The sequence below is a fragment of the Oncorhynchus clarkii genome, chromosome 6 (assembly GCF_045791955.1).
Source record: "Oncorhynchus clarkii lewisi isolate Uvic-CL-2024 chromosome 6, UVic_Ocla_1.0, whole genome shotgun sequence".
In the NCBI taxonomy this organism is placed as follows: domain Eukaryota; kingdom Metazoa; phylum Chordata; class Actinopteri; order Salmoniformes; family Salmonidae; genus Oncorhynchus; species Oncorhynchus clarkii.
Genome location: NC_092152.1, coordinates 81,971,895 through 81,998,680, shown reverse-complemented (window position 1 = coordinate 81,998,680; position 26,786 = coordinate 81,971,895). Strand labels below are relative to the sequence as shown.

At 44.1% G+C, this 26,786-nt stretch overlaps 2 protein-coding genes across 5 annotated transcripts; one reads left to right on the top strand and one right to left on the bottom strand.

Annotated features, from left to right (window-relative positions):
* Positions 1–825: 825 nt before the first annotated feature.
* Positions 826–12,870, bottom strand: LOC139411710 (5-formyltetrahydrofolate cyclo-ligase-like). Of its 2 annotated transcripts, none has more exons than XM_071158370.1 (3): positions 12,494–12,870; positions 10,667–10,937; positions 826–2,977 (listed from the first exon to the last, which is right to left on the bottom strand). In XM_071158370.1, exons 1-3 carry the CDS (start codon positions 12,602–12,604, stop codon positions 2,751–2,753), a joined length of 609 nt encoding a protein of 202 aa, XP_071014471.1. In that variant the 5' UTR covers positions 12,605–12,870; the 3' UTR covers positions 826–2,750. The 2 variants fall into 2 exon arrangements, with proteins under 2 accessions (XP_071014471.1, XP_071014473.1); XM_071158372.1 differs by lacking the exon at positions 12,494–12,870 and adding an exon at positions 12,185–12,295.
* LOC139411709 (AN1-type zinc finger protein 6-like) lies at positions 12,854–26,726 on the top strand. 3 transcript variants are annotated; one of them, XM_071158367.1, is made up of 6 exons: positions 12,854–13,083; positions 18,762–18,919; positions 20,352–20,466; positions 21,739–21,842; positions 25,163–25,294; positions 25,454–26,726. In XM_071158367.1, exons 2-6 carry the CDS (start codon positions 18,769–18,771, stop codon positions 25,600–25,602), a joined length of 651 nt encoding a protein of 216 aa, XP_071014468.1. In that variant the 5' UTR covers positions 12,854–13,083; positions 18,762–18,768; the 3' UTR covers positions 25,603–26,726. The 3 variants fall into 3 exon arrangements, with proteins under 3 accessions (XP_071014468.1, XP_071014469.1, XP_071014470.1); XM_071158368.1 differs by having other exon boundaries at positions 12,876–13,931; positions 25,454–26,346; XM_071158369.1 differs by lacking the exon at positions 12,854–13,083 and adding an exon at positions 13,855–13,945 and having other exon boundaries at positions 25,454–26,346.
* The last annotated feature ends 60 nt before the right edge of the window (positions 26,727–26,786 follow it).

The following is a 26,786-nucleotide window of genomic DNA, read 5'->3' as shown; positions in this document are numbered from 1 at the left end:
ATGGATGACTATGGTTCTGAAGGTCTTGTTAAGATCATGGATGGATGACTGTGGTTCTGAAGGTCTTGTTAAGATCATGGATGGATAACTGTGGTTCTGAAGGTCTTGTTTAGATCATGGATGGATGACTGTGGTTCTGAAGGTCTTGTTTAGATCATGGATGGATGACTGTGGTTCTGAAGGTCTTGTTAAGATCATGGATGGATAACTGTGGTTCTGAAGGTCTTGTTTAGATCATGGATGGATAACTGTGGTTCTGAAGGTCTTGTTTAGATCATGGATGGATGACTGTGGTTCTGAAGGTCTTGTTAAGATCATGGATGGATGACTGTGGTTCTGAAGGTCTACTGTAGGTGTGTACAGCCTTTTGTTAAAGCCCAGGAACAAACATTTCCTGATCTAAATAATCATGGTCTTCAATAAATACAAGAAACGGAGGACCAGCAATGTATGTTGAAGTGCGGTCACACAAGAAGAGAGAGAATCTTAGTGTTTTCCTCTTGGATCTACGGTGAGCCGGTCCACTGCACTTAGCAATGTCATGTCATTCAGTCTCAGTTTAAAACAGGCAACACTTTGATAAGCAAAACATAAAAAGAAAATGATGGATTCATTCCCAAGGGCATCACAGCAATTAGGCAAACTAGCGAGGCAGTCACTAGGCAGTTCATTAACATTCTGCCAGTCAAACACTCATTCTCAGCATGCTCTCAGTCTCTAGTAATAATACTCTTATTCTTTTGTTAAGACAACCGAGGGTTTTGGATCCCACTTCTGACACCAAACTATGCTAGCTAGCTTTGGTGAGCAATAAACAAGCGTGTGTTCATTCAGCCGTCTTTATTCCTAACTGAACTTCCTTTGTCCCCTAATGGCAGCATAATCATCTCATTACAGAAGACCAGGACGTTTGACAGTCTAAAAAAATCTAATAACTGAAATCACAGGAATCTTGAAATGGAAACAAGGTAGTGTCATCTGGTAGAAGTGTCATCTGTAGAGAACAGTTTATTCCTCACCAATTCAGGCACATTCTAAGACAACTCGTTTGACAATTATGATTACTAGGGGTCTTTAGCAAGCACTTAAGAGGTCCCAAGTCCAAACTGAACCCTGGCCCCTTACTTAGGCCCTTGTTGATGCTCCCACTAGAATATTTAAATGGATTGGATCAGTATTTAAACAAAAACCTTGGAGTAAGGGCTAATGATCTGTTTGGAATGGGGCCACCAGACTCAGCTCCACCACTGTCTTGTTGACTAGTTCACAGCTTCATGTCTTATGAGAATGTCATATCATCATACCAAACAATATCATCACGGCTAGCACAGAACGTTCCCTAAAGGTTCTCTTTTGGTTGTTTGAAATAACTTCCACAGTGTTCTGGGAACCAATATCTGTTAGCTGGGATCACATTTAAATCCACACAGCCCGCGCAGCACAGCCGTGCAGGTTGAGCCCCTTTAGTACAGGGACACAGCCCGCGCAGCACAGCCGTACAGGTTGAGCCCCTTTAGTACAGGGACACAGCCCGCGCAGCACAGCCGTGCAGGTTGAGCCCCTTTAGTACAAGGACACAGCCCGCGCAGCACAGCCGTGCAGGTTGAGCCCCTTTAGTACAGGGACACAGCCCGCGCAGCACAGCCGTGCAGGTTGAGCCCCTTTAGTACAGGGACACAGCCCGCGCAGCACAGCCGTGCAGGTTGAGCCCCTTTAGTACAGGGACACAGCCCGCGCAGCACAGCCATGCAGGTTGAGCCCCTTTAGTACAGGGACACAGCCCGCGCAGCACAGCCGTGCAGGTTGAGCCCCTTTAGTACAGGGACACAGCCGTGCAGGTTGAGCCCCTTTAGTACAGGGACACAGCCGTGCAGGTTGAGCCCCTTTAGTACAGGGGCACAGCCCACGCAGCACAGCCGTGCAGGTTGAGCCCCTTTAGTACAGGGACACAGCCCGCGCAGCACAGCCGTGCAGGTTGAGCCCCTTTAGTACAGGGACACAGCCCGCGCAGGACAGCCGTGCAGGTTGAGCCCCTTTAGTACAGGGACACAGCCCGCGCAGCACAGCCGTGCAGGTTGAGCCCCTTTAGTACACGGACACAGCCGTGCAGGTTGAGCCCCTTTAGTACAGGGACACAGCCGTGCAGGTTGAGCCCCTTTAGTACAGGGACACAGCCCGCGCAGCACAGCCGTGCAGGTTGAGCCCCTTTAGTACAGGGACACAGCCCGCGCAGGACAGCCGTGCAGGTTGAGCCCCTTTAGTACAGGGACACAGCCGTGCAGGTTGAGCCCCTTTAGTACAGGGACACAGCCCGCGCAGCACAGCCGTGCAGGTTGAGCCCCTTTAGTACAGGGACACAGCCCGCGCAGCACAGCCGTGCAGGTTGAGCCCCTTTAGTACAGGGACACAGCCCGCGCTGCACAGCTGCTAGAACAAACGGCTCCAGTCGCACAAAATGGAACATAACGTTGTGGATCAAGTTTGGAATGACACAATTTAATGTGTACAACATCTAAAGACCAACATCACTATACTGAAAGTCTGTTTCTAAAACAACATATTTGGGTGGGTTTTGTTCATGTCATTTGCGTTGCCCGATTACTGCACAACGAGCAACGAAGTGTGTCACGGCTGGGGTAAGTTTCTCAAAAACAAGACAAAGCACAAAAAAAGGTGTCTGAACCCTTCTAGGACATTTCATTTACATCACAAAGAGATTTACTTCAGAAATATGAAAATGTGCCTTTTAACTAGTCCAGGACATCACACAGGACCTCGTCTATCAGCACGTCGTTGTCGCCCACAGGTATGTCCTGACACAGCTGCTCCCTGAAGGCCAGAGCGATGGTGTACGGCTTCCCCTTGGGGTGCTTCATACAGCGTTCCAGGTATGAGTCATAGAAGCCCTTCCCTCGGCCCAGCCGATTCCCCTTCCTGTCAAATCCCAGGCCTGGCATCAAGATCAGGTCAAGACCTCCTGCATGGGAGGAACACATGGAAATACATGAATGAGGAGGAGGCTTACTAGAATACCGTATGAACCATTTTTCAGAGAGCTGATGCCATCTCACAATGTAAACCTGTTATCTGGGTCAGAGGTTTTACAGCAGTGGTGATATAGGTCTATAGTTAGCCATCTCTATGCATCTTTAAAATAGTATGTCTGATCTTCAACCTCAGTTACAATACATCTTGTTAAACCATTGCCTTACCCCTCCCTGTATGGTGATCCAAGTTCAACACTATGAAAGGATTGGTTGGTTCAAGAACATGAAAAGGAGTTTCTCAAAGCTATAAAACAACGCTGTTCATCCTATTTAACACAGAAATACACTTCACCCTACAAAATAAATGTGGCTAAAAATGCTATTGTTGCTTCGTAGCAGTGAACTGCACGCCTGCCTCAATAAATGCCAGAACTAAAACATGCACTGCCAGTTCTACAGTCTCCAGCATGATCAATTATTTTTAATTTGGCGCTGTACTGCAGCGCCAGCTGTGCCATCAGAGTCCCTGGGTTCGCGCCCAGGCTCTGTCGTAACCGGCCGCGACCGGGAGGTCCGTGGGGCGACGCACAATTGGCCTAGCGTCGTCTGGGTTAGGGAGGGATTGGTCGGTAGGGATCTCCTTGTCTCATCGCGCACCAGCAACTCCTGTGGCGGGCCGGGCGCAGTGCGCGCTAGCCAAGGTTGCCAGGTGCACGGTGTTTCCTCCGACACATTGGTGCGGCTGGCTTCCGGGTTGGATGCGCGCTGTGTTAAGAAGCAGTACGGCTGGTTGGGTTGTGTATCGGAGGACGCATGACATTCAGCCTTCGTCTCTCCCGAGCCCGTACGGGAGTTGTAGCAATGAGACAAGATAGTAGCTACTACAACAATTGGATACCACGAAATTGGGAAGAAAAAGGGGTAAAATTCAAAAAAAATTAAAAAAAATAATAAATCTTTATAATTCCATCAGACCCAACAAGCTACAGATTCTCTGTGGGTCAAAAGATGGATGGTGTTGGATCAATATTTCACAACATCCTGGTGTAACCATAGCATCAAGTGTTCGCTGACAACCCAAAGAAATAACAGAGGAGATGATTCACAGAATGTTTCTTAAAACATCTGATATCAGGGCCCGTATGTATCAATCATCTCAGGGTAGGAGTGCTGATCTAGAATCACTTTTGCTTTTACGGTTAAAATGAACAAGATTACATGGAAAGAGTGGACCTGATCCTAGACTTTATGAATGAGGCACCAGGCTTCTGGTGATGATGTGAACCTCTCACTCCATTCTGCTCGGTGTAGCCTGAGACTCCAATATCAAAATCTCTTCCTGTTGTCACGCAACCATGACGTTCATGAATCATTTATGCAGATTAAGCAGGGACATTATGCATTCACGTTCCTCACAACAGCAGCAGGTTGAGGATGCCATACTGCTGTGGTCTCTTCTCCGGCCCTCCAGACTGCAGGGTAACATCCATCTATTATTGATGCATATAGCCTACTGTTGTTCACATGACTCATCTGGCATCACATCATCCACTTTAAATGGCAGTAAGGATGTAATGCTAACAATCGAACCCTGATAGTTATTGACACGCTCACACACACACACACCCTCCCAATGTGTAAATAACACAGAGCCCAATCAAAGGCCTGTTTTTATCGACTCCAGTCTCTTCTATTCCTAGCCAATAACAAAGATCTCAGATGAATGTTAAATCATTCACTTTCTGAAGGACATCTACTCCTGCTGTGCCAAAATGCCATTGCCCCTTTTATCGCTCTGCTGTGTTCTCTCCCTCTCTCTGCTGTGTTCTCTCCCTCTCTCTGCTGTGTTATCTCCGCTGTATTCTCTCTCTCTCTCTGCTGTATTCTCTCTCTCTCTCTGCTGTGTTCTCTCTCTCTCTCTCTCTCTCTGCTGTGTTCTCTCTCTCTCTCTCTCTGCTGTGTTCTCTCGCTCTCTCTGCTGTGTTCTCGCTCTGCTGTGTTCGCTCTCTCTCTCTCTCTGCTGTGTTCTCTCTCTCGCACTGCTGTGTTCACTCTCTCTCTGCTGTGTTCACTCTCTCTCTGCTGTGTTCACTCTCTCTATCTGCTGTGTTCACTCTCTCTATCTCTGCTGTGTTCTCTCTCTCTCTGCTGTGTTCTCTCTCTCTCTCGCTCTGCTGTGTTCGCTCGCTCTCTCTGCTGTGTTCCCTCTCTCTCTCTGCTGTGTTCCCTCTCTCGCTCTGCTGTGTTCGCTCTCTCGCTCTGCTGTGTTCGCTCTCTCGCTCTGCTGTGTTCGCTCGCTCTCTCGCTCTGCTGTGTTCACTCTCTCTCTGCTGTGTTCTCTCTCTCGCTCTCTCTGCTGTGTTCTCTCTCTCGCTCTCTCTGCTGTGTTCGCTCTCTCGCTCTCTCTGCAGTGTTCGCTCTCTCGCTCTCTCTGCAGTGTTCGCTCTCTCGCTCTCTCTGCAGTGTTCGCTCTCTCGCTCTCTCTGCAGTGTTCGCTCTCTCGCTCTCTCTGCAGTGTTCGCTCTCTCGCTCTGCTGTGTTCGCTCTCTCGCTCTGCTGTGTTCGCTCTCTCGCTCTGCTGTGTTCGCTCTCTCGCTCTGCTGTGTTCTCTCTCTCGCTCTGCTGTGTTCTCTCTCTCGCTCTGTTGTGTTCTCTCTCTCGCTCTGCTGTGTTCGCTCTCTCGCTCTGCTGTGTTCGCTCTCTCGCTCTGCTGTGTTCGCTCTCTCGCTCTGCTGTGTTCGCTCTCTCTCTCTGCTGTGTCCGCTCTCTCTCTCTGCTGTGTTCTCTCTCTCTCTCTGCTGTGTGTTCTCTCTCTCTCTCTGCTGTGTGTTCTCTCTCTCTCTCTCTGCTGTGTGTTCTCTCTCTCTCTCTGCTGTGTTCTCTCTCTCTCTCTGCTGTGTGTTCTCTCTCTCTCTCTGCTGTGTGTTCTTTCTCTCTGCTGTGTTCTCTCTCTATGTTGTGTTTCTTTCTCTGCCTTGTTCTCTCTCTCGCTCTCTGCTGTGTTCTCTCTCTCTCTCTGCCGTGTTCTCTCTCTCCCTCTCTGCCGTGGTCTCTCTCTGCCGTGGTCTCTCTCTCTGTCATGTTCTCTCTCTCTCTGTCGTGTTCTCTTTCTCTCTGCCGTGTTCTCTTTCTCTCTGCCGTGTTCTCTTTCTCTCTGCCGTGTTCTCTCTCTCTCCCTCTCTGCCGTGGTCTCTCTCTGCCGTGGTCTCTCTCTGTCGTGTTCTCTCTCTCTCTGTCGTGTTCTCTCTCTCTCTCTGTCGTGTTCTCGCTCTCTCTCCACATGTAAGTAAGTATCTGAACAAGAGGAAAATGCTTTGAAACAAGTTTCAGATGCTCAGCAGGATGTCAATCCTGGCAGGTAGCAATTTGTGTTGTGTTGTCCACACACACACACACACACACACACACACACACACACACACACACACACACACACACACACACACCACACCTCCAGACCTTTGCTTTCTATGCACCCCAGGACAAAGAGACATTCGTTATGAGGATGGAACTTCTGTTATGAAAAGAGGGGGAAATAATATGGTCTAAAACCTTCTGTCAGCTGCTGGGAATATTCAAGGTACTTGGAATAAGGTGCCCTTCTTGTTGCTATGTGAAAACCATGACAATAATCAAAGCAAATTTGGTGGCACGGCAAGACAGACCTTTTTTTCCTCCATCTCTTCTCATGTATTTAAATTTGCTTTGCATTATGGTCTATCTGTAGTTTCCTTGACAACAGCCATGATAGGTTCATGAGAGGTATTCAAGGCTGCAGGACTGAGTCAGAGTAGAGGGAAATTAATCAAACCAGCTGTTCACTGTCAGAGGGAGCCCTAAACTGAAGACGTGATTGGTTGGTATACAGAGACTATAGAAAGGCTCCACCCCCTTGAACTTTTTTCACATTTTCTTGCATTTTTAAGTGGGATTGAAATAGATTTAACTGTTGTTTTTTTAAGTCAATATATATATATATATATATATATATATATATAAATATATATATTTTTTTTTACAAATGAATAAAAAATAAACAACTAAAATAGTCATTGCAAAAGTATTCACCCTCTTTGTTTAGGCAAACCTAAATGAGTTATTTGGCTTAACAAATCAAATAAGGACTCCCTCTGTGTGAAATAACAAGGGTTGACATGATTTTTTAAAGACTATACTTTCCTCTGTCCCCCATACATACAACATATGTAAGGTCCCTCTGTCAAATATGACATTTCTAGCACAGATTCAACTACAAAGACCAGGGAGCTTTATCGAAAGCCTCATAAAGGAGGGCAGTGATTGGTAGATGGGTAACAATAACAAATTAGACATTGAATATATCTTTAAGCATGGTCAAGGTAATAATGCTGCTGTGGATGATGTATTAAACCAACCAGACACATCAAAGATGCAGTCGTGTTTCTGAACTGAGCTGCAGGACAGGAAGGAAACTGCTTAGGGACGTCACCATGAGGCCATTGGGGACTTTAAAACAGCTAGAGTTCAATGGCTGTGATGGGAGTAAACTGAGGATGGATCAACAACATTGTAGTGACTCCACAATAATGACCTAAATGACAGAGTGAAAAGAAGAATACAAATGTACAGAATACATGTATATCTATGCAACAAGGCACTAAAGTAATACTGCAATAAAAACAAGGCAAAGAAATGCAAAGCCTTATGCCAAATCCAACACAACACATCACTGAGTAACTGCCTCCTTATTTTCAAGCATGGTGGTGGCTGCATCATGGTATGGGTATGCTTGACATCGGCAAAGACTGGGGAGTTTTTCAGGATGAATAGAAACGGGATGGAGCTATGCGCAGGTAAAATCCTAGAGGAAAATCTGCTTCAGTCTGCTTTTCACCAGACACTGGGAGAGGAATTCACCTTTCAACAGGACAATAACCTACAACACAAAGCCACATCTACTGGAGTTGCTTACCAAGAACACAGTGAATGTTCCTGTGGCCAAGTTACAATTTTGACTGAAATCTGCTTGAAAATATATGGCAAGATGTGAAAATTGCTGTCTAGCCATGATCCCCAACACCTTGACAGATCTTGAAGAATTTTCTAAAGAATAATGGGCTAATATTGCACACAATACAGGTGTGCAAAGCTCTTAGAGACTTACCCCAGAAGACTGACCGCTGCCAAATGTGTTTCTGACATGTATTGACACAGAGGGGTGAATACTTATCTAATCAAGGTATATTAGGGTTTTATTTTTCATTCTTTTTTTTGATTGATTTTTTTCTTCCACTTCGACATGAGTATTTTGTGAAGATCGTTGACAAAAAATAAAAATGAAATTAATTTTTATCCCACTTTGGAAGGCAACAAAATGTGGAAAAAGTTAAAGGGAGTGTAGACTTTCTATAGTCACCAACACCAAGAGTGAACCTGGTTACAAGTGAACCTGGTTAAAAGTGAACCTGGTTAAAAGTGAACCTGGTTAAAAGTGAACCTGGTTACAAGTGAACCTGGTTACAAGTCAACCTGGTTACAAGTCAACCTGGTTACAAGTCAACCTGGTTACAAGTCAACCTGGTTACAAGTCAACCTGGTTACAAGTGAACCTGGTTACAAGTCAACCTGGTTAAAAGTCAACCTGGTTAAAAGTCAACCTGGTTAAAAGTCAACCTGGTTACAAGTCAACCTGGTTACAAGTCAACCTGGTTACAAGTCAACCTGGTTACAAGTCAACCGGGTTACAAGTCAACCGGGTTACAAGTGAACGGGTTACAAGTCAACCGGGTTACAAGTGAACCGGGTTACAAGTCAACCGGGTTACAAGTCAACCGGGTTACAAGTGAACGGGTTACAAGTCAACCGGGTTACAAGTGAAACGGGTTACAAGTCAACCGGGTTACAAGTGAACCGGGTTACAAGTGAACCTGGTTACAAGTGAACCTGGTTAAAAGTGAACCTGGTTAAAAGTGAACCTGGTTAAAAGTGAACCTGGTTAAAAGTGAACCGGGTTACTTGAGCTGGTGAGGTGAGTGAGAGCGATAATTAGAATTGACACAGGTTATTGCCAGACAGGAGTGAATTCATACATATGTAACCGGTGTGAAATGGCTAGCTAGTTATAGCGGGGTGCGCGCTAATAGCGTTTCAATTGCTGATGTCACTCGCTCCGAGACCTTGAAGTAGTTGTTCCCCTTGCTCTGCAAGCGGCTTTTGTGTAGCGATGGGTAACGATGCTTTGAGGGAGGCTGTTGTCGATGTGTGCAGAGGGTCCCTGGTTCGAGCCCAGGTAGGGGTGAGGAGAGGGACGGAAGCAATATTGTTACACAGACACAATGAAGGAGCGGGGTTATGACCAGTTTGGTTCCAGAAGCAATGATGACATTATTTGCACAGCTCAAATAGACTCAGAGAATGCACAACAAACACATTTCCTCCCCAGGCATCGGTATTTCATATCCTATATAATGATTAAAGCTGTGACGGTCTGGATTAAAATAGCTGAGGTTGACAGAGGAAAAAATAGGTATTCACCATCCAAGAGATTACAATGCTAATAACTGTTATCAATATGATCTTTCACAGCAGCAGCAGAGTTGATTACAATAGAATTATGCAACTTCCCCAATGATTCACAGTGCTTATTTGGTGCTCAGGGTAGATGTTACCAGATCTAGGATCAGTTTATCCTCCCCCTACCCAATGATTAACCTTTAGGGGGTAAATGACCTTGGATCAGTGGTGGGGCAATTCCATCCATCCCCTTGCATAGTATTTTGATTAAGTGTCACATGACAGGTGTGTGTCCAGACGTAAGATTGTTATTGCAGGAGACGACCATTTTGATCAGTCTTGATGATGATGCTATACCACCATCTTGTGGAGGAAACCAAAACAGGAACTTTGATCTGACGCTGATATGGTGTTCCTCGTTGGAGACTGTGCACGCATCCCAAATAGCACCCTTTCCCCTAAATAGTGCACTACTTCTGAACAGGGCCCATAGGGGAACAAAGATTAACTGTGTATAAGGGAAGAAAGACCCTGTGTGTGTGTGTGTGTGTGTGTGTGTGTGTGTGTGTGTTTTCAACCTTATCAGGTCCATAATGTCCTGACAAGTCACCGGAATGTCCTGACAAGGTAGGAAAACAGTCAGGAAAACAGAAGTCCTGAATTTGTTAACATTTTATTTTACGCTTAAGAGTTAGGTTTAGGAGTTAGGTTTAGGAGTTAGGTTTAGGAGTTAGGTTTAGGAGTTAGGTTTAGGAGTTAGGTTTAGGAGTTAGGTTTAGGAGTTAGGTTTAGGAGTTAGGCATTTGGGTTTGAGTTAGGTTAAAGGTTATGGGTTAAGGAAAATAGGATTTTGATTGAGAATACATTTTTACTCCCCAAAAAGTAAAAAATGAATCAGGAAAACTAAGCGCTGTGCATGCGTGTGGCCCTATGTGCGTACTGAAAGAAGGTGCCATCACACTTACCTGACTCGGTAGGATATAAAGGATATTTGGTTGTTGTGTAAAACCAAGAAAGAGATCACAGAAAAACAGAATAGGTTCTCACACAAAGTGGACGGACTCCAATATCTTCTTCTTTGTAATTTTTTCTTTTTTTCTTTCTTGCAGCAGCAGGGCAAAAAGCTTGTGTGTGTGTGTGTGTGTGTGTGTGTGTGTGTGTGTGTGTGTGTGTAGACTAACACTAACCTGTCTCCAAGGCCTCCTCTCTGGTGTTGTCGTCGGCGGAAGGCTGTCTGATGTTCCAAGAAGTCAGAGGCAGTGACATCATATCCTCCATGCTGGTGAGCTTCACCATGTCCATGTGGTTACTGGTGTCCTGGGTCAAGTACTTGGGCATAAAGCAGGTCTTACCGTGCTTAAACAAGTCCTGAATGATCTCCTCTGTTCTCACCTCGTCGTGCATGCTGAGGAACACAGCGATGCGCTCACACCTGGCATACTTGGGGTGCTTGAAGAGCTGGTTGAGAGGAGAGTATAAACGGGTTAGTGTAGGCATAGTTTTTCTACTTCCCTGTTATTTACGGAGCAAATTACATCAAATAATGCATGTAAATTAACCATTCAAAATGTGCCGTTAGGTTTTATGAAAGTAATTAGGTATGAGGTGTTAGACTGGTAATTATATGATTACAGCATTAAGGTACTGCCAGTTTAGCCACTTTAAACTATGCCACTCTGTTTACATTACTCATCTCATATGTATTTACTGTACTCGATACCATCTACTGCATCTTGCCTATGCCGTTCTGTACCATCACTCATTCATATATTTTTATATACCTATTCTTTATCCCTTTACACTTGTGTGTATAAGGTTGTAGTTTTGGGAATTGTTAGCTAGATTACTCGTTGGTTATTACTGCATTGTCGGAACTAGAAGCACAAGCATTTCGCTACACTCGCATTAACATCTGCTAACCATGTGTATGTGACAAATAAAATTTGATTTGATTTGAGTTTAACACTCTAGGAGGTCACCAACTGGAGACATCTGACAAACAAATTGTTTGAGTTATTTGATTATTTTAAAAGCAATATCGTCTATCTGTTAGTAAAAGAGAAGTTACATATAATTGAAAGCATTCATGGCTAGGTGTCTTCTGTCTTCTTTACAATACTAAACACAAAAGTAGAGCTATAGAGAACAATAGTAATGGCATGTTTTTGGAGGCACCAACTCTACCCTGGTTCACACTAAATCAGGCTTTGGCTCCACAGGCTGTCTAGCCACGCACAGGTCCTCGATAGTGGGCTGGGGATCCATGGCCGGGTTGGGTAAGACCCCCTAGGGGGGCCATCACCCCCCACCTGGGATCCACCACAAGGGGACGCCACTGGTCGTTTATTTTGGGATAAACGCCCGAAAAGTAGGTATGCGGTAAACACAGGCTTAGGAGATCTTAAATGTTTGTTCTATGAGATCATCTCCATCAACTAACATTATTTTGTGATTTTCAAATAAATTATCTGAAAAGGCGCATAAAAGGCTTCCTAATTCATAAAGGTCATGTGATATTATCTCATAGAGCAAAACATACCAGATATCCTAATGCAACATTCAAATGAACTGGGAACTCGGAAATCTCAGATTTCTGAGTGGAAAAAAAACGAACTCTGACTGGATTTTTTTTTTTGGAAAGGTCAACTGGGAATTCCAAGTCCAAACTTCTAGAGCACCGAATTTCCGAAATGAAGATCACTGACGTCGTGATTTGATCTCTTTTTTCCAAGTTCCCATTTGTTTTGAAAGCACCATAAACCTGTGTTAATCTCAGATCGAATTTTCGACATTTATCCCAGAACCCCATTTTTTCCGCATTCAATTTCCCATTGGAATGGCTGAACGAAACAGATTTCCGGTTTTTAGGACTACAAACTGGTGAGCTCTATTGGCCACGCGACGATGACGACAGGACACATGCATACACAAAATGAGTTTGTAGCGTTGTAAAAAAAATACACTAGCACACTGTAAATGTGATACCCAGTTGTTTGTTACATGATTGCAGTTACCTTTTGCGAAATGACTCGAGACTGGCGAAGTTTCTCTTGATTGTCCAACGCAGCTACTCGTTTCTTTATTTCTCTCCTCATAGCTTGTTTGGCTGCACGCAAGGCGGCCATGCTGGCTAATGTAAAACTCGTGTCCAAAGATAAAAATTTTGCAATGTGTGTGAGTTCAGGGAAGGCAGCAAGTTAGGCTGGCCTTGAAATGAGCAAATTCTACATTTGGATTGGACTCAGCTAGCCACGCCAATCAATCATTAAACAGACTGCAATAACATAATTACCATCTATCTATCTGTATGGCTATCACACTACCCCACTGGCATTATTTGACAGCCCAGTGACGTGTGACGGATTGTCTGTGACGTCACCGCCAGTTTAACAGTCGGAGTTGAAGTGTAAAAAGTAACAAATAGACAGTGTCTGGTCGGGGGTAGGGGAGAGGCGAGAAAAGACAGACCCAACAACACCGCGTAGAGTTAGCAAGCCTACAATCGTGGTCGTTCGTTTTTCTTACCTAGCTAGTCTTTTCCGAAGTCCAAGAAAGTTATCGTGGGCTAGCTACTTACGAGTAGAAACATAACGTTAAACAGAAGGTAAGGAGGCAACGTCAGTTCAAACTAGCTAGCTACTGATAGGTCTGTGTAGCTAGCTGGCTAGCCAGTAGATCTCGCACTAACTTTTAACGATGCTTTGGATCTTTTTTTAGCTACAGCATCTAATGTTCTGGTACAGCTAAGTTATCTAACTAACGTTAGTGTGACTATATATACACGATATACTATCCTGCCAGTGCTACTACGTTAGCTAGTTAGCTACTGTAACTGTATCATACAGTGTATGACCTCGGTCCTTGAAAACTAGGTTAGTGTCCACTTATCCAAGGACGGCTAGCCTGCACAAAACTTTAACACTTGATGTTAGCTAATGTTAGCTAGATACTTTTTGTTTTTAATGTTACATTCCCTGTTTTAAAGTTGGATTTTAACTATAATAGGTCAGTAGAGACGAGATGCATAGGCAGTTAACTACATCATAATCATGTTGATGTCAACAACTTCTTGGACGTACAGTAGATAACGTTTGCTTAACGTTACAATGATAAATGGCAGCTAATTAAGAGGTCGCTAACGTTACATTTACGTTATGGCTGGTGACAATTTGTTATTATACTTGTTTTCTGTCACTGTTGTATTCGGGGTGTATACTTTCACATACCCTGTCCAACCAGCTGTGTTTTTAAAAGGCTGTACATGATTGACGTTTAATTTGTGCAAGACGATAATATATATGGGCGTGGTTTTCTAAACAAACAGCCAATGACAATGGATATGTGTAGTCAGTTGAGTAAATTACGTTGTGGGATCATTCTGCGTATGATGTCGGATGTAATCTGCTGGTGTAGAGACGAAGAAAGAGAAGAGTAGGATAGAGGGGGAAATTGGTACGTTTCTTGAGGTTGGTCCAATACAAAGTTACATGATTGTGATGGACACCCTTTTCAGGTTTATTCTCAACCAACGTTATTTGTCTCTGCCTAAGTTGGCTGTTACAATGATGCACTTATCCGAACAATACTGGGCACTGTTGAGACAGGCAGTGAAACGATAATACAGGCTAGGCTGGGGATTTCTAACAACATTTTTCACACAGTTCCGTGTGATTTTAATCGCAATTTACTGCGCTCACTGCAAGCTACTGTAAGAGCTACTGACTAGGTTCATTGTTGCAAGTTTTCATTGTTTGATTTATATGTTTGTATAATGTTATCTAGTTGATGGCAGCATTTATTTCCCCAGTTTGTTTTTGTAGCTAATGTGCTTGGGACTAGGACAATCAAATAGCTTTTATGTTATCGTACAATGCCCTTCGCTTTGTTGCATCTCAGAGCTTATATTGGACTATTTTGAGTCCCATTGGAGGACCCATACTTCCTCTGTTGCTGCTAGGTCCATCTACTACTAGAGGCCCAGTGTTACTGTAAGACAGCTGTTCAGTTAAAATGATAGCTTACTTGCTAAATAAACAAAGCCAATGGCAAATCATAATGTAGGCTAACACCTGTGATGTCATGTGGATGTAGGCTAGCCTATGGCAATGGGTTCCTGTGACTTGGATAGTGTTGGCCTATTCAAACAACACTAGTAGACTATTACCCCAGCCTATAAGAACAGTTAGTTAGTTATATAGGTTCCCCCAAACCACATTACGCCACTTTAGATACCCTCAGATGACATCCTTGCTAGTAGAGGAGAGAGTTCTTTCCACAGCCAAGGTGAATATATCGGCCTATCTGTGTGAGAGTCAGCATGTAGCCTATAGTCATGAGTGACTGTGTGTCAGTCTTTGTTGAACTGGTTCACTGTGGTTGCACAACTAGGCCAATGACATAACACTGTCCTTAGCCTCTGCTGTGATGTGTGCAACATGGCTTCAGCTGGAGTTCATACGTTTGTTTTCCAGATTTCAGCTAAACTGAATGTGTAGGTCTACACATGTTTTGGCATTTAGATGGGCCTTATGTCTCTTACCTGTTAGCTAAGATGTATGATTAGGGAAGATGTTCAGGCTAGTCTACATATTGGATTCCTCACCATGTTCGTTAAAGATCCGTTACTGTACTGCGTAACGATGGCATGCCAGACATAGTTTCAGCTCCAGGTAGGCCTAATGGTTGTTGTGTTCTCTGAATGATTCACCTCTCACCAGGTGTGGGTCCTAAATGGCACCCTATTTACTATATAGTGCACTACTTTTGACCAGGGCCCGTAGGGCTATGTAGGGAATACTATGGTGCCATTGTTTTGGACTGGAGCATCTCATTGGCCTGCTGTAAAGACAGTCCACATCGTTTCTATGTTCAACCTGAGAAAGTAGCCTGCTGTGTGTGAAGTCACCACTAATCGCTTCCACGTAGCCTACTCAAGCTTGATCTGATTTCGGTCTGTGTGTGTGTGTGTGTGTGTGTGTGTGTGTGTGTGTGTGTGTGTGTGTGTGTGTGTGTGTGTGTGTGTTTCTCTCTCACGTGTGGGATTGTTACTATTGTAGATTTTAAATGGCAGATTGCATAACATAATCTAGACTAGAGGAGGCCATCATGAAATCTCACTCATTCATCTGGAGATTGGCATCAGGGGGGCAGGGGTAGAGAATTGGGGCAATGATTGGTGTAAGGAAGGGGAGCGAGGGGGGACTTTAATTACAGTAATATTGAGAAGGACAGAATGGAATGTCGCTGATCTTCGGAACCTGAGATCTGAGCCTGTATTTATCAAGTGTCTCAAAGTAGGAGTGTTGATCTAGGATCAGTTTAGCCTTTCAGATCATAATGAATCAAATTATTATGGACAGGCAGGATCTGATCCTAGATCATAAATACGGGCTCTGGATCATTTGTATTAGTCGTATGTACAGGATACACATGGTATACACCGTCCAACGAAATGCTTACTTAGGACCTCTGCATGTCTCTTCCACCAGTAGGCTGTTTCAGATCAAAGGAGAAAAATCACACAGGCACGGCAAAAATTCTGAACGTGGCACAAGACCTGAGCCTATAGGCGGTCTATGGTTTCAGGCTCTAGCAATAGAAAGAGCGTGAATCTCAGCTCACTGTTAGCATGATCTTCATTGAGTTAACCTGCTGTTGTATGGCTCGCTTTCTTTTCACCATGGTAATCTTGGTATTTCAGCCCCTCTGTAAGTGGTTGCTATCCACCCTGATTAAAGACAGTCCCTGAGATTACCACTGGATTATTCTCTCTCCCTCTCTCTCTGTCAAATCACTCGGTTTATATAAAAGATAGAATTAGGATGATGAAGTCAAATGATGTCCTCTCCGTATTACCTTAAGAGCCCAGTACGATGCTGACGACACTTTGGTGTCACACGTCCACACGCTCTTAAACTTGTTATGCGTTCTGTATATTTTCCTCTGCATTCTCAGGGTAGTGGAGCAGCCCTCCCTATCCTGTCTCCCATGGAGGAAATGGCAGTGTACTAAACCATACACCAGATGTCCAACCCAGCAGATACACCATTACATCACTACTACCCAGATCAGTGTTACCATATCCAGGCTTAGTTTAGACTACGTCCCAAATGGCACCCTATTCCCTACATTTGGGCTCCCGAGTGGTGCAGCGGTCCAAGGCACTGCATCTCGGTGCTAGAGGCGTTACTACCGACACTCTGATTGGATTCCAGGCTGTATCACAACCGCCTGTGATTGGGAGTCCCATAGGGCGACGCACAATTGGTCCAGTGTTGTCCCGGTTTGGTCGGTGTAGGCCGTCATTGTAAATAATAATTTATTTTTAACTGACTTGCCTAGTTAAATAAAGGTTAAATGTATAAACATTTAGTGCACTACTTTTGAGCAGGGCCTAATATAATGTCATTTGGGATGCATCCTTATGCAGCTTATGCCACATTAGCAGTTTTCATTTCTGTGGCTTCTTTGATGTTTTGACATCGTAGCCTAAGTGTTACAAAGAGTGTAGGCTATCAACTTGGCTATGGAGCAGTAGCCTGTATCGAATTAGGCCTAATGCTGTTCCCCGCACAGAAAATGAGGCCACACAGAATGTATTAGGCCCAATTATATAGCCTAGTGCAGGGATCATCAACTAGATTCAGCAGCAGGCAGATGGTCAGGGGGCCAGAACATAATTACTGTAAATGTGCAAATTGACTGCAAGAAGCCCAAACAGATATCATTTGACTAAAATAGTCATTTCAAACCTTGCTTACATTTGTGTATAATCAGTTAATTTAGAGCTGATTTTGCTGGTGTTTCTAGTCTTATGTCCCTTTTTCTTGCTCAGAAAACTTGGGGCAGGCAAATAAATTGAACTGCGGGCTGCCAGTTGGGGAACCCTGACTTAGTGTATAACAAAAAAGGTGAGCTGTAAATCAAGTTGTTAGCCTACGCCAAGGCTGTATTTGACCTGTAGTTAGTCTCTCTGTCTCTAGGCTGTATTTGACCTGTAGTTAGTCTCTCTGCTCTCTAGTCGCTCTGTCTCTAGGCTGTATTTGACCTGTAGTTAGTCTCTCTGTCTCTAGGCTGTATTTGACCTGTAGTTAGTCTCTCTGTCTCTATGCTGTATTTGACCTGTAGTTAGTCTCTCTGTCTCTAGGCTGTATTTGACCTGTAGTTAGTCTCTCTGTCTCTAGGCTGTATTTGACCTGTAGTTAGTCTCTCTGTCTCTAGGCTGTATTTGACCTGTAGTTAGTCTCTCTGTCTCTAGGCTGTATTTGACCTGTAGTTAGTCTCTGTCTCTAGGCTGTATTTGACCTGTAGTTAGTATCTCTGTATCTAGTCTCTCTGTCTCTAGGCTGTATTTGACCTGTAGTTAGTCTCTCTGCTCTCTAGGCTGTATTTGACCTGTAGTTAGTCTCTCTGCTCTCTAGTCTCTGTCTCTAGGTCACCCATATCCAGTTGTACTGGTGACATAAGCAGCCTCATTCCCTGCCCCTCTTCTTACCCTCTTCTCTCAAGTCTGTGTCAGCCTGTCACTTGTTATACAGGAGAGTGAGTGTGAGGCTTGGGTTTCTCCTCTGATTTTTAATACAGCACATTTTAACTCTGTGCTTAGGCTATATGTTGTTTTGACTGCCTTACAAGGGCAGGCTGGCCCAGAGAAACAGAAGTGAGAGTTACACCATACACACTCAGCAGTCGGTCGGTCAGAGATTGGGCGTGACCAAAGACACAGATTAGTTGTAGCTACTGTTATCTTCCACTTTCAGCAATTAACCTACATAGCTCTCCTATGTGTTAATATCAGATTGCCTAAGTACCAGTGATTATATGTTTTCAGTGCTTAGGTCATTGTGTTGCCATAGAAGGCTCAGGCATCGTGATGCAACAAACAACTTCTAGAACTTGTGAGTCCAAGTCTAGGGAATTGTGACCAACTTGTTTTGGTTTACACAACTTTCAATGCTACAGCTGGCTAGAGATTAGAAGACAATCTTCCTTCCGGTTCTGTGTGTCTCAGTTGGTAAGAGTATGGCACTAGCAACACCACAGGTGTGTGTTCAATTACCACAAGGATCACGTACTTATTCTAAAAGTCACCTTGGATAAAAGTGTGTGCTAAGTGGTATAGCCTTTTGCAACAGCACACTGGCCATCTCCGCTCCCTTTTCAAGAAACTAGCCTTTGGCTTTCACCAATACCTAAGCATGTTTTAGACCTAGGCAGCAGCCAATCCTGAAATGGCGTGATAGGTCAATATGGCTTTGATCTCTCCCCTCTTAACCTCCACAGGAGGGACATGGCCCAGGAGACCAACCAGAACCAAGGGCCGCTGCTCTGCACCACTGGCTGCGGTTTCTACAGCAACCCGCGAAACAATGGCATGTGTTCCATGTGCTACAAGGACTTCCTCCAGAGACAAAACAACAATGGACGAGTCAGTCCAACAGGTGAGTAGGAAAGAGATTCCACAGAGCTTTCCAGTATCTTATTGATGATCATTTAGTTTATCAATCAAAAAAGACCTGTTAGACCAAAATATTGACACGGACTCTTTGACTTTTGACTGAGTGAGCACAATTGCTGGTGTTTGGGACTTACTATTTCACAATGAAGTCAGTTTACAAAAAAACAACTGAAGTTTGTTTGAAAGTCTAATGATAGCGACAGTAACACCAGACAGTGACTGTAACTTTAGACAGTGTCTCGTTTGAGTGAGTGACGTTAGCCACAGATTATCCATTATATTGAGCAGATACCCAATTAAAAGAAATGTCTTAAAAATGGAAGGCAAGATCAAATTGGCCCATTCTAGCCAATGAGAGGGCAGATGCCTGTATGAACAACAGGCACAACTCCAATATAACGTATTTTTTCTCTAAGTTTCCAGGATGTCATGTATCCTACTTATATCAGTACACTCGTAACAACCTAAGCATTATAAAATATATATTCTATCAAATAAGCCATTGCATTTTATGTTAATCAAATGCTACAAGTGGTGAAAGAAACACACAGCTATTTAGGCGAGGTGCTGGCTAGCGGAGTAGAACACTTGAAACACACACCTATTTAGGCGAGGTGCTGGCTAGCGGAGTAGAACACTTGAAACACACACCTATTTAGGCGAGGTGCTGGCTAGCGGAGTAGAACACTTGAAACACACAGCTATTTAGGCGAGGTGCTGGCTAGCGGAGTAGAACACTTGAAACACACAGCTATTTAGGCGAGGTGCTGGTTAGCGGAGTAGAACACTTGAAACACACAGCTATTTAGGCGAGGTGCTGGCTAGCGGAGTAGAACACTTGAAACACACAGCTATTTAGGCGAGGTGCTGGTTAGCGGAGTAGAACACTTGAAACACACAGCTATTTAGGCGAGGTGCTGGTTAGCGGAGTAGAACACTTGAAACACACAGCTATTTAGGTGAGGTGCTGGCTAGCGGAGTAGAACACTTGAAACACACAGCTATTTAGGCGAGGTGCTGGTTAGCGGAGTAGAACACTTGAAACACACAGCTATTTAGGCGAGGTGCTGGCTAGCGGAGTAGAACACTTGAAACACACACCTATTTAGGCGAGGTGCTGGTTAGCGGATAGAACACTTGAAACATTTTAAAGGAGAGCCCACACTCTAGGAGGATCCAATAATTTAACCTAATATCCAATGTTTTGACAGACAAGCTGTCTTCATCAGGGTAAGATTCTATCAGATTCTACACTCATTGACTGACATACAAAACCTCCTTGTTTGGTGAGTGACAAATCAAATCAAACCGGCACCTGCTGGAGAAGACAGATTTTGGGCCCAGTCGTCCCTCTCGTTTGCCTCTTCCTCTCTGTTTTGGGACTGCTCTGATTGAAACGTGTGTTGTCATTGCAGTGTCGTCCTCGGCGGTGGTTAGCAGCCTGGGGGAGTCCCTCCTAGCCCAGTGCTCAGAGAGCAGTACTGTAGATGTGCCGTCAGCCACGACCCACACAGACACCAGGATGAACAGGTACAGTAGGTATAGAGCTACTCTTCTCTGAAACACGCTATAAGCATGATCACACCTCCACCATGTCTACGGTGTAGCTGCCAAGCCAGCCATGCAACATACAGTATAGGATACACAGGCCATGTGGAAATGAATGTAATAAAGTAGCCTGTGAAACGTAAGTACACTAGATATACATAGTTATTACTGTACGTACGCGATGCCAAAAAAAACGCATGGCAATCCTGCAGACTTGCACACCAGTTTATAGCTGTGGGGCTGCCCACGTCTGAGTATTTTTGCTGCGCAACTAAGTAGAATCATTTTGCGTCGCTATTTGTAGTTCTTGCATTGCTTACTACGTATGGTCAAGGCTAGTATGACGGTGGATTCCCAGGCTTTAATTATTATTTTAAACCTGGATAATTTATTTCCTGTTACAAAATTCAAAGATGTTGTGTCATTTTAAATTAGTGTGTCAATCATTAAGTGGTTTCTCACTGGAAGTGAAGGTTATTTTTGCACCATGGTCTTCCTGTACCCCATTGAAGTACAGTACAAGGAAGGCAATCATCTATAGTTCTGTCTGAATAGTGTGATGTCATCTCCCCGGATGCTTCTGTCTCTTCTATGAGACAGATTCCACTTGCCATGTCCGTTTCCCCACTCAGTGTGTGTGTGTTAAAGACACGAGACCTTCTGTGGTTATCTAATGAGCTCTGTCTTTGTCAATCTGTACCGTACCTAGCCCTGCCCAAATCTACAGGGACACTGTTTTCTCAAACCCACAGAAAATGATTTGAAATGTAAAAAAAATCACTGTATAGAATTGAGTTCTGCTCATTTCTCTACGGTCGTTACGGTTTTATCCATTTTTAATACACTTTTTATTGCTTCAACATTGAAAGCTTGTAGCTCTATCTATAGAACCACAGAGACCCTATTATGAAGCCACAGTGGACCGCTGCCACTAAGTCTTTCTGGATAAGAGCGTCTGCTAAATGCCTCATGTGAATGCCAATCATTCTGACTGTCTGACAGTGAGGTGGGCATTAGTGGTGAAATGCTTTGTAGTATGATTGCCATAGTTGATGACAATGAGTCGCATGTCATTGGATTTTAGTCAGTCTTCTTCCTTCAGTGCATTTTCAGAAACATCCTGAATAGGATTAAATTGAAGTCTTCAAGTGTACCATTTTCATAATACTGTATATAGCTAGTCTTCTAATCTAGACTACCAACTGATGGATCATGTTTTAGGCTAATTGAACACTTACATCCCCCCCCCCCCAGGGTTGTATCTAGCCAGTCACTCTTAACGACAGCACCAGCTACTCATTCAGAAGAGGAGAGGACAGCCAAGTCAGAAGAAGACCTGAAAACAGAAGAGATACAAGGTGTGTATTACCAGCACGTTTCACACAAACCTTTTCTCACAGGGACGAGTCAATCCTCATTTGAGATCTGCGCGTGTAACTCACATTTCTGTGCTAGATGTCATTGACATGAATTGACATGTTCTCATTGACATCAATGCATGGTGTACATAAGACTTGAGTTATGCAGGCGACTCTCAAGTTAGGATTCAGACAATAGTGCTGTTGCTTTGCTACCCTCTCATGTTCCTGTGAATAGCCTGAGGTCTCACACACACCAAATGCGGGCTCACTACCATGGGAACCCTTCACCTCATACCCTCTTGCAGTCAATCTCAGTCCGTGGGGTGGTTTTACACACAGACGCACATTGTCCCATCTCTATTTGCTTAGAGATCGGTAGTAGAGAAAGCCCAAAGTTCAGCCTAGGGATTTCAGGAAGGATTTCAGACACAATCCTCTCCTGCTGGATTACAGTTACACTGGTTCTCTAGTGTTTCTGTCTACCCTCTTCTAGAACAGTTACACTGGTTCTCTAGTGTTTCTGTCTACCCTCTTCTAGAACAGTTACACGGGTTCTCTAGTGTTTCTGTCTCAATTACCTTAGCTTTCTTGGGAACAGGAAAAATGGTGGCCCTCTTGAAGCATGTGGGAACAGCAGACTGGGATAAGGATTGATTGAATATGTCCGTAAACACACAAGCCAGCTGGTCTGCGATGCTCTGAGGACGCTGCTGGGGATGCCGTCTGGGCCTGCAGCCTTGCGAGGGTTGACAAGTTTAAATGTTTTGCTCACGTCGGCTGCAGTGAAGGAGAGCCTGCAGGTTTTGGTAGCGGGCCGTGTCAGTGGCACTGTAGTGTCCTCAAAGCGAGCAAAGAAGTTGTTTAGTCTGTCTGGGAGCAAGACATCCTGGTCCGTGACGGGGACCAGGATGTCTTGCTTATAGTCTTATAGTCCTTGATTGACTGTAGACCCTGCCACATACCTCTCGTGTCTGAGCTGTTGAATTGCGACTCTACTTTGTCTCTATACTGACGCTTAGCTTGTTTGATTGGCTTGCAGAGGGAATAGCTACAATGTTTGTATTCGGTCATGTTTCTGGTCACCTTGCCCTGATTAAATGCTGCCATCAATCCACAGTTTCTGGTTTGGGAATGTTTTAACAGACGCTGTGAGTGCATCTGCGATGTTGTACCTTCTGATGAACCCGCTCACCAAATCAGCATATACATCAATGTTGTTCGCCGCAATGCGGAACATATCCCAGTCCACGTGATCGACACAATCTTGAAGCGTGGAATCCGATTGGTCGAACCAGCGTTGAACAGACCTGAGCGCGGGAGCTTCCTGTTACACTGGTTATCTAGTGTTTCTGTCTACCCTCTTCTAGAACAGTTCAAGTATTAGTTTATGTATTTCACTATGGGATACGCCCCCAGCGTTTGATATATAGCACAGGGCAGTCGGTCGTCAGGATAAGCTTGTCTGACAATACGAGAGTCAGTATATCCCATAGTGAAATACTGAAACTAATACTTAAGAGAACTATAGATTACAACTGTAACCCCGGTTCTCTGATAGTATGAGTGAGGTATTTCACTAGAACACCCTCCTTGCATGAGTGGGGAAGAGGTGTGGCTTATTCTTGAATGACTCAGATGTTGCGTTGGGCTCTTTTATAGGGTAGGAGGGACACCCTTTCCCGACTCGCACGTCTCGACGTCCAGCCAATCATGGCTGGCGTAGTGTAGTAAGGCTTCTGACGAATACACTGGGGGCGTATCCCATAGTGAAATACCTCACTCATACTATCAGAGAACCGGGGTCACAGTCATAACCTATAGTTCTCTCGTTTCTGTCTTCTAGAACAGTTACAGTACATATACCCAATTCAACATTCATTAAAGAGGAACCGTGTTAGAAGGGTAGAAAATACCCCAAAGTGTTAAGCTTTTAGTCTTGAATTACAAACCAGTCGCTAAAGTTTGTCTGTGTGTCTCTGTGTGCCTACATACATGTGTGTATGTCTCTGTGTGTGTGTCTGTGTGCAGAGCGAGCACCATGTAGAGCAGCTGTAGAAAGTGAACAGCAGAAGCCCAGCACAGCAGGTAGCTCAGGGACTTGCCCTGATAGACAGGACAGTCAGCCAGTGAGAAGCCAGGATAGCCAGGACAGGAAGTCAGTCAGAAGGCCTGCCCCAGAGGACAGCTCTCGCAAGAGGAAGCTAGAGGAGCCACATGGAGAGAAGGGTGAGTGAGGACAATTGCGACAAATGGCACCCTATTCCCAATGTGTAGTGCACTATTTCTGACCATGGCCTATGGGGATCTGGTCTAAAGTTGTGCACTACTGTGTATATAGGGAATAGGGTGCCTTTTGGGACGCACACAGACAGAACAGACGGCTGTCAATGGTTGTTATAATGGCTTATAAACTTTTAGAGAGTGGATTGAGTGAGTTCTAGAGAGCAGTGAGAGTCTGAGAACAGCTGCTAGCTGCTTCCCCTGTACCAAGGGTGACCAAAACTTGGGTCGTATTCATAAGTGCACACCGTAGCAAAATGTTTTGCAATGAGAAATGAGAACAAGCGTTTCTTATTGGACAAGTTCAGGACTCCCCGTTTCGGTACATTTCCTTCCGTTTGGTTTCTACTTAATCCCAATGGCTACCTTTCCTTATCTCCTTTCCTCCACGACCACTGATCTTCCATGTCACCATGGGTGAAAGGGTATTGTAGAAACCCCATCCACTACTATTCAAAGGTAATGAAGAAAGGAAGCTCTTTGAGAGGACCTGGACACAGTCCCAATCTTCAGGCCCCTCCTAAAAATCATCCCTTCATATCCAAATGGTCAAGACTGTACAATATGGGTTTTGTATAAACTTAAAAAGGACACGTGTATATAAAAATGTTTACTTTGTTAATAGGAGGAAAAAATATCAAGAAACGAACAATAAAGGAACTGGTTAGTACTTTAACACTTCATTCTTACAGTTGAATGCTTACTGTGTGATACGTTTACCCAAAGGCAAGTACTGGCACCATGCAATAACCCCGTCACTTCTGTTGTGTTATGACTTCTCTTCTCGTTCGGTATGCACCACACCGAACGCTCTGCAATGCTGCAAGGCAAACGCAGCGTTTTCATTGGAAATGAATGTACTTCTGGTGTACCAAAATGCAATGACTCTGTCTGTGTGATGGAAGCGTTAGTCTGTAGCACAGTGAATTGTAGTGCCATCTCCTGAAAAGCATGGGTATTGGGAATCCCTTTAAAGCTGCAGCAGTATTGCTGAGAAGGCGAGACTGTAAAGTTGTTGTTCTGTGTGATCCATCCAGTGTCTGTATCGGTATCCGAGGACACGGACCAGGCCTCGGTAGACGGACAGGACAAACCCTCGGACTCAGACCAACCCAAAGCCGCCAAGAAGAATCGCTGCTTCTCCTGCCGCAAGAAAGTAGGCCTCACGGGTAAGGTTCTGACACATTCTCCTGTTGGCTTAGTGCAGTGACTTAATAGTTCCCATGTTCTCGCTCTCTCTGTATGTACTTTATATCCTGGAGATACATTTGGCGGTCAGCCATTTTCTTTTTTCTTTTACCTTCAAACTCTTCCGTCTGTGTTCCCAGGCTTCGACTGCCGATGCGGCAACGTGTTCTGCAGCATGCACCGGTACTCAGACGTTCACAACTGCACTTTCAACTACAAGGCCGACGCAGCGGAGAAGATCAGGAAAGCCAACCCTGTCTGCGTCGGGGAGAAGATACAGAAGATCTGAAAACAGGTTTGCTGTGAATCGATGTCCACCCGGAAGCCTGCGCTTTTAGATGACCCATCAACCACCTCTTCCTTTCTCCGTTTCCTCTTTTCATTTGAAGTTGTTTATGTGAGCAACGCTCCATTCCCATCGGACACTTTAAAATCATGCATGTCAGCTGCAAAAACGATGTCTTTGTAAATGTATTTTCACTTTAACCTGTTTCCTTTTGTAGTTTTAATTCTTTTACCCCTTAAATGTTGTGGTTTATGAAAAATCTGAAGATTTAAACCGTTACAATATTTACATTGATTAATTGGGCTTTAATTACTTTGTTGGCTACTACTGGAAAGGCTGTGTTTTTCTGGTGTTAAAAAAAATCCCAAAAACAAGCATGTTAAAAAGCATGAAGGATCTTTCCTCCTTTTGGACTGTATGTAGCCTGACAAAGACGACAGAACAGATTGTGTTTTACATTATCAGCGAGAGAGCAGAAACCAGGATTGCGCCGTTGCTCCCAGACCTTTTTGTATAATTGAGTCATTTTAAAGACTGTGTGTGATCTGCTGTGTAAAAGAGTTTGTTTATCATATGATTCTGAATAGCCTGTATGCATGTTTCCGGTTGTGCGTTTGAGGATTATAAAGTTCATTTATGGGTGCACAGGAGTATGACCTGAATCTAATGTTCTGTATTTATGTTAGTTTATTCACTGTCTTAACTTTGATCTGAATAAAGCTCTAACACATTTTTGAAAATTTGAAACGTTATGCATTTGGTACAATTTTCTCAGAAAACAAATTAAGTAAGGTCCAAAAAGTGGTTTTGGATGTTAATGAGTACTGTCGTATAATGCAGCCCAATTCTGTTTACACAGGCAGACCAATTCTGATATTTTGTATTACTCATTTGCATTTTGACCAGTCAGATCATCTCTGGAAAAATATGACTGAAAAGATTTTGTGATTGATCAAAATACCAATTTGTGGGGGGGAAAAATCAGGATTGTGCTGCCTGTGTAAACGCAGTTTAACAGTCTACTTCATTGATATCACAAAATAACGTCACTCGTAACTTTTAACTTTTTGAATAGGGTAATATTTATCACACCCCAATCAATAAAGGGTAATCGGTTCTAGACCGCATCATTTTTGCTGAGTCATTTTCAAACCGTTTTGGGTTAATCACAGTTCTTGAAAAAGGGT